Source organism: Dermochelys coriacea, chromosome 22, assembly GCF_009764565.3.
Source record: "Dermochelys coriacea isolate rDerCor1 chromosome 22, rDerCor1.pri.v4, whole genome shotgun sequence".
Lineage (NCBI taxonomy): Eukaryota > Metazoa > Chordata > Testudines > Dermochelyidae > Dermochelys > Dermochelys coriacea.
This window is the reverse complement of record NC_050089.1, coordinates 6,506,918-6,520,511: the sequence shown is the minus strand read 5'-3', so window position 1 is coordinate 6,520,511 and position 13,594 is coordinate 6,506,918. Positions and strand designations below refer to the sequence as shown.

At 41.8% G+C, this 13,594-nt stretch overlaps 1 protein-coding gene across 9 annotated transcripts in view; it reads left to right on the top strand.

Annotated features, from left to right (window-relative positions):
* ZBTB44 (zinc finger and BTB domain containing 44) overlaps window positions 1-13,594 on the top strand; it is a 162,711-nt gene that overhangs the window by 32,507 nt on the left and 116,610 nt on the right. For all 9 annotated transcript variants that reach the window (XR_006276703.1, XR_005290002.2, XR_006276707.1 and 6 more), the window contains exon 3: window positions 2,731-2,815. Coding sequence is in view for 4 of the 9 variants with exons in the window: in XM_038380951.2 (XP_038236879.1) it covers window positions 2,731-2,815 (85 nt within the window). In the remaining 5 variants the exon portion in view is untranslated. The remainder of the gene's footprint in view (window positions 1-2,730; window positions 2,816-13,594) is intronic.

Genomic DNA, 13,594 nt, shown 5'->3' with positions numbered 1-13,594 from the left:
GGATCAGTCCGGAGCCTGGGCTCTAGGACCCTGCAGAGTGGGAGGTCTCAGAGCTTTGGTGCCAGCCACAGGTTGGAAGTCTATACAGCAATGAAACAGTCCCGCGACCCCAAGTTGGCTGACATGAGCCAGTCGTGGGTTTTTCTTTGCTGTGTAGACATACCCTATATGACTTAATTCCCAGACAGAAACTAACTGAGAATGGTGGGAAAGGGGAAATGGAGAAGGCATGCAGAGCTCCTGGCATGGGGGAAATAAAAAAGAGATTCTAGAATGGGGTGGGTACACAGGCACCAGCTTCTAATTTTCCCCAGGCATGCTCAACCCCTGCTCAGCCCTAGGTCCCACCCCAACTCTACCCCTTCTCCCAAACCTCTGCCCCGCTGCTTCCCACCCCTGCTCCACCTCCGTCCCCACTTCAATCCATCCCTTCTCGCACGGCCACACTTTGTCTATTTCCACCCTGCCTCGTCCCCACCCCATCCTGCCCCTTCCCCAGAGCATGCCCCATCCCCACTCCTCCCCCTCCCTCCCAGCACCTCTTGCATGCGGTGGCGCTGGCAGGAGGCGCTGGGGAGGGAGGGAGCTGGGCGCCTATGGGTGGGCACACCACCTCTGGCACAGGAGCAGTTGAGGGCCCATAGAGTGTGGTATATAAAGAAGGAGGGAATTGATGTGGCAGGGGAAGAGCACACAGAGCTCCTGGCATGGGGGAGTGCAGGGAGTCTATGAAATAAAAGGGGATGGGAGGATGGCACACAGGGAGCTGGCAGGTTTGGGGATGATGGAGGAATGCAAGTACCCCCCTGGTGTGTGCAGTGCTCTTGGCCTACATAAGCAACAGTGTGCAGCACTCTAGTTGTACCACATTACCAAACAGGAGGAGGTTTTCCAGCAGAGAGGATGTTTTTTGTACTGCTTTATAGTTCTTGGAACTAAACTGACACCAAGACCTGATCAACTTCCTTATCCCCTTTCTGTTAGGGTGATATGTGGTCAAATCTTGATCTGTGTGGATTTTATTTAAATCATGGTTTTCTACATAAAAGTGCATTCTTGTTGGTTGTTATAACCTTAATATATATTATTCATAACTCAGAGATAGATGTAGGTTTCATTGTAGAGGGTACACACTATACATTTTTTAAGTGATTTATTTTGAAAACTTTTCAGATTAGTTTTACAGTTATATCAGAAAATGAATGATTGATTATTTCATTTACCAAAGGTAATTGAAGCAGATATTTATGAAGTCATTGGGAGGTGAACTATCTCCAATTCAACAGGTTAATCATTAATATTTGGAGGATTTTGTTAAATTTTTATGTATTCTGGATTTTTTTCTTCATCAGCAAACGTATAATATTTTAACAAAACAAGCATATGAATTTTTGAGTGTAGTTAAATATTCAAGTTTTTTAAAATCAGGTTTGTTTTTGTTAAATTTTTAACTAAAATAGTTAAATGAACTTTTTTAAAAAAAAAAACCACCACCATTTTTGCTGTTAAGAAGCATTACTCTCTGGAGACACAAATCCGCAGTTTGAGAACTACAGAACTAAGCATCTTTGATAGTGCTCAGTCTAGAAGATACCGAGTCCCATTGGGTGGATAGAAAGATTAACCTAAATAATCTATACAGAAGCCCCTGGAACCCCATAAGATTGGGTCCCTAATCCATTAACTACTGGAACTCATTTACAAAACTGTTCTTAAACATTACATGAATATATTGTCTCATACTATAGAATTAGAATTTATAATCCCTATTCCATGATGAGATATCTTTGAGCTATAATGTATCTTAATTAAAACTATCTTTAGATAGGTTTTTTCCTCAAAAAGCATTTTATCAAAAAAAAATCAGATTTAAATTTAAAAAAAAAAATCATTGATTTTTGTCCCTGATCTTGATACTGTTGTTCAGTTTACTCGGTCCTCACTCAAGCAAAACTCTCACTGAATCAAAGGAGACTTGTCTGAACAATGATTGAGTACACAAACAAACAAAGTAAGGATATCAAGGTTTGATTTAGTGCTGAAATTATACTAAATCTGTTTCAGTAGCTCAGTTCAGCTAAATTTCCCAAAACATTGTGTCCTAATGAACCATTATGCAGACTAGCATCTCTCTTGCAGTAATAAGTGGTGGGTATACTACTGTTTAGTCTCCTTTGGGTTGCGTTTTTAATCTGCCAGCGGCACCGAGAACCTGGAATTGGCATTCTTTTATTAAATAACATCATTGTGTATGGAGGATGCATAAGGTATGGGAAATAAAGATCTAAGACAGCAGCAGGATTAAGTTGCTCAGTATACCTTAAAATTTTGAAAAATCTCAAGAAACATAGTTTTTACCTGTAATTAGCATTTTCTGGCTTAGAAGTGTTAGTGTAGGAGAAAAAAATAACACATATTGACAGCCATTACTGCATTTTAACACAATTTTTTCATCTTTTAATTTATCCTCTTATTTTGTAAGCACACTGAATATTTGACCATATATTAAAGTTGCCCCCCTCTCTGCTGAATTCTTGATATAGTGGAGAAGAACCCTGTGGTCTAAATGCTGCTGGTTTTGAAGGAGCTCTGGCAGTTTTAGTGTGCCTCCAACCAGTAAGCAGTGTCTGCAGGAGACTCTGGAAGAGAACTTTTACATGTAGTTACCCACCTTTTGAGCACTTTTACTTGCATTAAATTGCAAATTGATGTTCCTTTTTTCTTTCCCAGGTTCAATAGATGAAGGGGTTACTGAGGGATTACCCACTCTCCAAAGTACCTCTGGCACTAATGCTCATGCAGATGATGATGATCGGTATGTACCAACATAGTGTGCAAACTGTTCTGTAGTGAGTGGTATGCTATAATTAACTTGCCCCAGCCCTGCTCGGGGAAAAAAGTTAGCTGCTCATACATATACTTTGTGTTGAACAAAGTACGATCAGTGCCTGAAAGATCAAATACTTTAGGAGAGCAGAGGTGGTGAAAGTCCATGTTTTGCTTAGCAGTTGCACTGTTTCCTTTTGTGAAGTTTCCAACTGAAACTGAAGAGGAAAGAGATGCTTATTTCTGTGCTGTGTATTCACACTGTTCTGTATTTATATACAGACTTGATTGTGAAACAATTAAGGTTGTTGCATACATGTATATCTGACACAAAAGCAAGGAAATGAAAAATTAATCCACATAACAGTACATACCTTCTCCTCCTCCACCTAGAGAAAGACATGCAGCTGTTACAACTACTGTACATCACACATACTACAACCATAACTCTGTTCCCTCAATCTGTTGTTCTTACTATACCTTTACCAAAACACCCTGTTTCATTACTGTTAGGTGTAGATGTTTAACACAGTGGTTTGCTGTGCTGGGATCAGGTAGTTTGTTAAAGTGGTTGATGGAAGGCTGGCATACTAGGTATATAGAGTTAAAGTTATGGGGGCATGGACTGAAGTGTATAGTAGTTGTGTTGAAAGGAAGGTATGTGCTTGTGGGCTGAGTATGGGGTATGCGCTATTGGGTAGTTTAACTTTCTATTTCCTAGCTTTTGTAGCTTTTTGTCATGTGCAGTATGCATGGAGCCACGCTGTTTCCCAGTGAAGCTTTTAGTGTATTAATTTCCTAGTGTTTAAATGTTTGATCAAGGGAGTTGGTCTTGGGCAAGAGGTATGGACTCTATCGGGGCTGTTCCAGGAGCTCTGACACAGTTCCAGTGTCTGATAGAGAAGCCATCATCAGCCAGCAGCTGCACTTTTCTAGTGCAGAAAATCTCTGTTGGCAGCTGATACGTAAAACTTTCTCCATTGTAGGGTTACATGTGAAAGAAGAATGTAATTGCTGGCAAAAGATTTGGTGTATGATTGAGAAGATTTTACACACTTTGGTGTGTAAATGTAGTTATAATAATAACATAGCTCCTATAATTATGACTAATAGTTAAAATAACCCTAAATATCCTTTTTAAAACTACCTGTTGCACCAATCTACTCCCAAGTTCATCTCTATCCCAGTTTTTAAAAAGATACGAGTCAACAACAAAAAAAACCCAAACTGCCACAGATAGATTTCAGCCATGGATCAAATTCAGGCACCTCCTATTAAAAAATCATACGAAAAGAAATGAATCAAAAACTTAACAGAAAATTCAAAGGGCATAAAACCAACACATTATGAAATTTCACACTGAAAGGCCACTTACATGTAAAGGAGAAATAGGAATTTATGCCCCATTTTAAGCCCATGCTCGAAAAATTCCCAAACACAGCTTAGAAGAACCATCAGTAAAATCCAGCAGGATTTGTGTACTATTTACACAGTACTGAAAAAGTTGCTAGCTGTGTGCATTTATTAAGAACAGAATTCTGCACTCTGGGACTTTGGATTTTCTAAACCAAATGATTTATTTTATAAGTTCAAATTCAGGTTACAGGCCCTACCCAATAAATTGGCTAAATATTTAAGGCAGAGTTTCCAAGTCCCAGGAAGCTCACTCTGAACTCTAATGTAGTGGGAAGAGCTGTTTGTTCTCTTTATTCTCACTCTAACAGACTTTATTATCATTACCAGTATTCAGATCTGATCAGCTTAGTAGTACACAATCAACAGAAAAATCTTTAGCTGCGCTCCTACTCTTCTCTCTGAGGAATAGACAAATCATAGTTTAAAAAAAAAACACGCTTGTGCTCTTATACTCTCCCTCTCTTTTTCAGTGCATGTATTTGTGTGTATATATAAGGGGCTCTGATTTTGTCTGGAGGACAGTAAACTGGCTTCCTCGGAAGCCCACTATTTTTAATTCATTGTGCAGCATTTAGAATAGATGCTTTAGAAATGGGGTGGATGCTGATTCCTCATATGTTCTGAGTACAATAAAGCCTGTAACTCTCTAAGTCACCTTCTGTTTAAAAAAAATAAATAAATAAATAAAAAATAAATAAATAAATATAACGCCTTCCTCCTACAGATAGCATTATCCATTATGCCCTAGGCTCGTTCTAGAAACACTATACCCCAAATATAGCTTGAACTTACTCCAGGCTCCTGGGAGCAGCAGGAATTTTTCTTATCTGAAATAAGCATAAGAACTTTGTGTTCTACTTCTGTCACTCAGTAGAGCTTCTGCTACTGAACAAAGCTCTAAACATACTTGGTTAGCAGACATTGATACAAAAACTTTTCTCAGTGGGTTTTTTCCATAGGGATCGTTAGTTTAAACCTAAGTTGGAAATTCCTTTATTGATAGATTCTTGAAACTCAGAATCAAGTTTTAGACAGACTTGCATCTTGAAACACTTAGTTGACTATGCGTGTGCTGGTCTTCTGTTGGGCTAGTCTTTGTATTCTAATCTAAGTAGGTTCTCCATGCAAAAATCATATTGATTTATAAAATGTTTTTTCTGGTAAAATATCTTCATCCCTTGTTAATTGTTTAATACGATTAAATAGCCTCCTTGTTTCAAAAGCAGGTCATATGTTACATGACTTGAAGTAGACACATTGAACTGATTTCTGTAGTATTCTTTCTTCTGTTGAACATTATTAGATTGTAAATTTCCATAATATGGATATGTAGTGGACTGGGTTAAATGTTTAGTCTAGTTTATTAGCTACTGTTAAATTAAGATGAGGCAAATTACTAGTACTGAAGTATATAATGTTTGTAAAGTCTAATGAGACTCTGTTTGTTCATATGGCTTGTCCATCTCTACAAACGGGGCATTCTTGGGACAAACTCAATGTTTTAGTGTTCGTATTTGTTAGGATTTAGTTTTGAATAGCTGAATGTGCATTCCAGTCCATTTGCAGAATGTCAGAAGCAGGTCAGTTGCTTATTGAATGTAGTGCCTGGAGGTTATAACACATTAATTATAATCAACAGTTCTTGTTTCTTGATCTGGGTTGAATGGAATGTTTTCTGGGCTTTTATTTTTTAAAAATTACAAAATATTTCTTATTTAAAATGAAGCTTTTTTATGTATGTTACAAAGCGTCCAATAATGTTTGTTTTAGTTTAGATTTTCCCCATTATACCTGATATAATAGGAATTGCTCACAGCTTCCAAATATTTAAATAAGTGCGTGTATAGAATGCAAGGAAGGGAGGGAAAGGGTGATTTTGTTTTTACATTTCTTCCTTGTGCTAAGGTCCACAGATCCATGAGGATGGGTACTTCAGCCAGTTTGCAGCATGAGGAAGAAACTGACCTGTCAGTCTTTGGGAGCTAGAAAATGCCCTGCTTCCTGAAATGCCCTCCAGTTTTATCTGCCTCCCCAGGGACAAGCAGATGGCTCACCCAAGCCTGCCTTGCTGCAGAGCTTTCTGGGGGAAATTCCAAACCCTGTTTCAGATTTCTTATAATTTTAACTCAATAAAATATTGTCTGATTACCAGTTATCTCAGGGTGGCGTTTGCCTTTCAGGGAGATTGTCCCCTCAGCTCTGCTTTGCCTTCTGAGGCATTTGCAGCAGCTGGTGCTCCTGCAGGCTTCAGGGAGTGAGCTAGGCCAAAAAAAGCCAGAGGTGAAAGAAGAGGTCTCCTGCTTTCTCCCCCCCTTCAAGTATCTCCTTGGTGAGCTTGTCTGATTCTGTGGGCAGAAGGTAGTCTTTCTCCAGCGCACTCCAGGCGGGGTCATCTCAGACCCCTTCCCCCAGGCAGGAAAGTAGCCAAGCAAGGTTGGAAAAACTAGCTCCAGGAACAAGTAGCTCCCCCTCCTCTGGCTTTGTGAGTGGAGCATTACCTAAAGGGCAGGGCAGTGCACCATACAGTCTGCAACAGCAGCCATACTTCCAGCTGCGCACCTTCCACCTCCTCCCCTTCACATTCTCTCAGGCCATGGATAAAGGAAGTAGACACAGCATGGACTCTACCAAAGCCGCTGCCATCTCCATAACAGGCCTAGTGTTCCCTGCTGATATTCCAGGCTGGGCCCTCCAGGAGGAATACAGACCTATCAGGCCCAGGTCGATCCCTTGTGCTAGAGATGGGTAGAATTTCTGGGGAGTTCATTCTTGAACTTTATGCCAGGTCTGTGTGGGGAAGGAGAGACAACAAACCCAGCCTCTTGCAGGACACAGAGATTGCTAGCTACTTGAAATAGTTGTAGGAGCAATCTGAGCCCAGTCTCTCCTCAAAGCAAGATCATAAGAACAAATTTCCAAAGGGGAAATAAACAAAAGCAGCACTGTTCCCTCTGGACACCTCCATCGAATGCAGCATGCACCTAGAACAGTGGTTCTCAACTTATTTGCCATTGTGGGTCGTATATGCAGCTCTTTTTGTGTTATGTGGGCTGCATCCACACAATATACATACTACCTGTATGGCCCTGAGGATGTCACATGTGCCATAGCTGTGTGCTGATTGGGCTGCATGCAGCCCATGGACCGCGGGTTGAGAACCACTGACCTAGAGGTTATGGGTAGGGCTACAATTTTGTCACGGAAGTAAAGGATTCAGTGCCTTCCAGAGACCTCTGTGACTTGAGCCTGCAGCACCTGGGAGCTGCAGGGGTCCGTCCCCCCTTCCTCCCCCATCACCCATGGTGGCTGGGAACTCTGGGACCCTGAGCTCCCAGCCATCCTGGGCAGGGGAGCTCAGACCCACCGCGGCCAGCCAGGGAACCCTGGGAGCTTGGGACCGGCAGGATGCCCTGCAGTTGAGAGCCAGGGGCCAAGGGGGTGCCTTGCAGCTCCCAGCCGGGTCCCTAGGGGTGGTGAGGGAACCCTCAGCTCCCCATTTTGTCACGCATATTTTAGTAAAAGTCATGAATAGGTCATGGGCCTCTTTGAATTTTTCTTTATTGCCCGGGACCTGTCTGTGATTTTTACTAAACACATATTTGACAAAATCTTAGCCTTCATTATGGGTCATAAAACAAAGTGAAGTAGTCCCTGAAGTACAGCAGGAGAAAATACTGCAAGTGGTAACTAGAACAAGAGCAGTCAACTGAGGCAAGGTCAGTAGCTTCCCTCAGTTGCCTCAGAACTATATGTTTGACTCCCAAACCAGGCCTATCTGGATTTAGATCTGTTTGGTTTCTGGGTCCTTTGGTTTGGAAGTGAATGGCTACCAACCGCTTTAGTTAAAATGAGGTCACTGGACATGGTCCACAGGAGGCATTCTAAGGCAAGAATCTCATGAACAGCTTTCTCCATTCTGACAGGTTTCAGGGTAGCAGCTGTGTTAGTCTGTATTCGCAAAAAGAAAAGGAGTACTTGTGGCACCTTAGAGACTAACAAATTTATTTGAGCATAAGCTTTCGTGAGCTACAGCTCACTTCGTCGGATGCATCCGATGAAGTGAGCTGTAACTCACGAAAGCTTATGCTCAAATTTGTTACTCTAAGATGCCACAAGTACTCCTTTTCTTTTTTCTCCATTCTGAATCTCAAGCAACCTATGGAAATGCCAGGATGCGAATGAAACCATCTAAAGTCTAATTCAGATCAGAGCAGTACAACCCTTTCCCCATCCTATTTTCTAGCCTCATGCAGTCAGGAACAAACAGATCAGGGCCTAAGTTCCTTAAAAATGCTTATCTTTCCCATTTCACCATCCCATAGACAATTCTTCCCTCTTGCATGCAGATGGCAGCTTTTTATTTTCTCAACTTGTATTATCATTTGATTTGACAAGTGGTCAAATCAGGGTCTCTTCCAGGATCATGCCAGTATTAATATTGACTTTAAGGAAGAAGCAAATTCACTTCTCTTCCTAGACAATTTTTCTGATCAGGGCTCTGTACAGAGTCAGCTGCAAAAAAGACAGGGATATGTTTTCTAGCATATCTTGGATACATGTTATATGGTGCCAGGGAAGTCCATCATAGGATTGGGATGAGAATAAATACGATCAGATGCAAGGTTTCACCTCAGACTATTTTTAACAGAAGATGAACAACAAAGGAAGGGCATGCAGCATCACAGAAACAAAAATACAGCTCTATTGGGCATGCTGTTCTTATACACAAGACATGCTTCAGTGATCGAGAGTTCATGAGAAACATCCAGTAATAGTTATTCCCCTCTGCATCACATCCATTGTCAGAGATCAAGGTCTCATCGGATAGTCTCCACTCTCTCCAATGAGTGTACTAAATCCAGATTTTTTTTTTTGAAAGGATCCACCCATTAGCAAACCAGGCAGACCAATCTTCAGTTGGTGTTAGCTGGGCGGTAATGGAGAGGGCTCATTCAGGTCCCAGTTCAATCCAGGGACTAGGTACCAGAAAAAGCAGAACACAGCACCTACGATCTACAATGATTCATTGAGGCCTCAGAACACTGTTCTTTCCATGGGTCGCAGACTTGTTTGGGTTGTGACAGTCAAAGTATCTGATAGGGTTTTTTATAAATAAACATGGGAAACATGATCATATCAATCACATAGAAAAATCAACTTCTCCGGTCCTGGTCAGAGCAAAGTTTCCTATCCCTGTGTGCACTACCTATCAAAGGGAGATGCACACCAAGGCTTACATGGCAGAAGTTTGATTAAAGTGGACCCTGCACCAAGAAATGCTCTTACTCATTGTAAGTTAGTGTGGTGGGCTGGTGAGTCACCTGTTTGCATCTGGAAACAATAATAAAGCACCCTGTGGCCTTTCTGTATGTCAGGACTGGCATGTGAGATCAGAAGTGACTTACAAAGCTGAGCAATGCCTCTACTGTGTGCCTTCCCACCTTTTCCACTGCTCCCCAGAACCATACAAAAAATAGGAAGGAGTGAGTGGCAGTGCAGTGGTTGTCTTTCTGCCTATCAGGCCTCATTAACCTAGCATTGAGCCTTCCAATGCCTGGTTTTTGCAATAGTCATCTTCCTTGGGGGGGGAACCCAATCCAGACAGGTTTAAAATGGATACATGAATGAAGTGAATTCACTCTCATGGACCCTAAAAATCATTCAACAAATAGAACTTATTCTGCTAGTTGATGCAAAGTCTGTAATTTAACTATAATGTTAAACAAGTGAAATATAGTCTGGAATTCCTACAGGAGGGCCTTAGTGTCAGTGAATAAGTGTCCAAGTAAAAAGATCAAGTCTCTAGTATAATGTTATCAACATGTTCAGGAAAAGGGAATTTTGTACAAATCCCAGCATTAAATACTTTAAGTCAACAACTATTATTCTAGCTCTGAGGCCATAGAGCATGACCTTGGAACCTCATTCTGCTCCTTACAGCGTTACCCAGATTGAGCCCCTGCAGGAGATGTCATTATACTTGCTATCCATTAAAGTAAAGCTTCCAATATCTGTAATCGCCAGTCAGATGAGTTATGAAATTAGGAGCTTTCTCAGATGAGACCCACTATTGTATTTTTCATTCAGACAAGTGTCATCCTCTCAACTGTGTTGTACGATTCATTCCTAAAGTAAATTCAAGAAATATTCTTCCTTTTCTTGAGCATCAAGTCTAAACTTCAGGAGCACTGACAGTCTCAGGGCAGAGAGGTCATATCTCCTATACTGAGATCTGCTAGGCAGCCAAATGACCATAGATACATAAATTCACAAAAATTCTGCCTACTAGTGAATCCAATCTTTAGTCGATGCTGTTTTTTTTTTAGCAGAAGTATTCTTCCATGTCTTAGTGCTCAGGAGAAGGAGCATTAAATTGGATGCCCATATTTAAGGGATGATCCTAGTTTCTCCACTGCTGTGGAAATCTCATTGTAATGGATTTGTTAACCTTCAAATGATGAAGTATAGGAAAATATACTTGAAAATTTCTTTTTTTGAGTTTTAAGATCCACAGATTCAGCCCACCCTAGAGACCAGTGGATTTTCCAGAATAGGGATGGAAATTGACATCCAGCTATTTGGTTCTGTTCCATTAGGGGGGAAATTATCCTGGTTATGGAATTTGTCTCAACTGGAGGGAACTTCAAGTGGCAGTGACAGACAGGTCTGGTTCTGCCCCTAAGCTGAGAGCAGGCTGCAGCAGCCACAGTAATAGATCTGTGGACCTTTCTGCTCAAAGAAAGGACATTTTCAGGTAAGCACAAATAATAGAAAATGCCATTTTTATCAACTGGATCACTCTTGTCAACAAGCATGTGGACAAGGGTGATCCAGCTGATGTAGTGTACTTGTACTTCCAGAAAGCCTTTGACAAGGTCCTTCACCAAAGTAAACAGTCCCTCACCAAAGTAAACTGGGTGCCCGGGTGGGCCACACTGAGAATGCAACATTCAGGGCAGATTGGAAGAAATAGGGCAGACAATCCTGCCAAACTGGTAGGGGGTTTTCTGTAATTAGATTACCAAGCCAGTAACAAAAGAGCTTCTGCAGTACCACACTGGTTAACCAGAAGCCAAACACAGTCCCCTTGAGGCATTTCAGCCCTTGGTTATAACAGTTTTCAGACAAACAGGTTAATAGAGTGAAGAGTTCTTGAAAACCTAATTCATCATATGTGAGGTTCTTACTAATCCCAAAGGATCAGACACTTACCCCAGGACAAGATGTATTTTAGATCTTGCGCAAATATCACACTGTCAGCCAATCCTTAGTAAACTAACTAAAGATTTATTAATAAAAGAAAAGTTATTGGAATTGTTAAAGAATCATATACATACTAGTTTCAGAGTAGCAGCCGTGTTAGTCTGTATTCGCAAAAAGAAAAGGAGTACTTGTGGCACCTTAGAGACTAACAAATTTATTAGAGCATAAGCTTTCGTGAGCTACAGCTCACTTCATCGGATGCATTTGGTGGAAAAAACAGAGGGCCTGAAGGTCGAAACAGTAGCCTGGACTTCTACATAGAGTGCTTCCGCCGACGTGCACGAGCTGAAATTGTGGAAAAGCAGCAGCGCTTGCCCCATAACCTCAGCCATGCAGAACACAATGCCATTCACAGCCTCAGAAACAACTCTGACATCATAATCAAAAAGGCTGACAAAGGAGGTGCTGTGGTCATCATGAATAGGTCGGAGTATGAACAAGAGGCTACTAGGCAGCTCTCCAACACCACTTTCTACAAGCCATTACCCTCTGATCCCACTGAGAGTTACCAAAAATTAGCCCTCTGTTTTTTCCACCAAATGCATCCGATGAAGTGAGCTGTAGCTCACGAAAGCTTATGCTCTAATAAATTTTAGTCTCTAAGGTGCCACAAGTACTCCTTTTCTTTATACATACTAGTGATTTTCAGTATTCATAGATCAGAATTGTAGCAGTGATGTTATATCTCCTGGCTTGCAAAAGTCTCTTTGGAATTATCCCAATAGGTCAGAATCTAAAGGCATCTGAGATGTAAAGTCTGTTAGTTTTTCCATGGATTTTCCAGGGTATTCCAAATAGCTACTTGGAAGATCTCCATCCCAAAGCTTAAACTTTCCCTGTTTAAAGTTTGGCAGATTAGAGATGCAGGATCAGGCCCAAGGTTTCACTTTTATAGCTCTCCAGCAGGCTGCCAAGCATCCTCAGTGCTTTTCTCCTAGAAAGAATAGGCAATGCAAATCGTTTGTTTTTCAAAAAACAACTCTGAGTCCTTGTGGCACCTTTGTTTTGAAGTTAATCTTTTATTTCCTATGCATACACAGGTAAACTAGGTTTCAGAATAGCAGCCATGTTAGTCTGTATTCGCAAAAAGAAAAGGAGTACTTGTGGCACCTTAAAGACTAACAAATTTATTTGAGCATAAGCTTTCGTGAGCTACGGCTCACTTACGCTCATTTACATAATGAAATTAGCCGCTCTTCCATTATAACAGAGATAGATAAGCTGAAGACAATGTAGGTAATATCAACTTCCTGCAGTGTCTCACATCTTTGATCTTAAGGTTAACTGAACACAGTCACATATATAACGTAAGACAATTAAGACATGAAAACGGACTTAGAATCTAAAAGCTAATTTGATTACATTGATAAAATTCTAACAAAATATAGATAAACACAGGCAAATACACTTAGCATCTACCCTTGATGTCTGTTATGAATGAATTAATGATTGTTGTGGTCTAGTATATCTCTTAGAAATTCACATACAAGTGAATTATCCTGATACATTTGTAATGCCTCCTGTTAAGTTGTTATGCGTCCTGCACAGGTTGGCTGGTCTGATAATTTCACAAGAGATAAGAGGGAAGGTCCTCTTTTCAATTAGTAACTGATTAGAAGAGAGGTGGGCAAACTGTAGCCTGGGGGCCACATCCGGCCTTCCAGACGTTTTAGTCCGGTCCTCAAGCTCCTGCCGGGAAGTGGGGTCCGGGGTTTGCCCCGCTCTGGTGCTCCAGCCAGGGAGCAGGGTCGGGGTCTTGTCCCACTCTGCATGGCTCCCAGAAGCAGCAGCATGTCCCCCCCTACAGCTCTACTCATAGGGGCAGCCAAGGAGCTCCGCGCACTGCCTCTGCCCCAAGTGCCACCCCTGCAGCTCCCATTGGCTGGGAACCACAGCCAGTGGGAGCTGCAGGCGTGGCGCCTGTGGACAGGGCAGCGTATAGAGCTGCCTGGCTGCACCTCTGGGAAGGAGCCAGAGTGGGGACTGGGAGCTGCTTGAGGTAAGCACCGCCCAGAGCCTGCCCCCCGACCGCGTCCCACGACCCAACCCCCTGCCCCAGCCCTCATCCCCCTTACCCTCTCCAAACTCC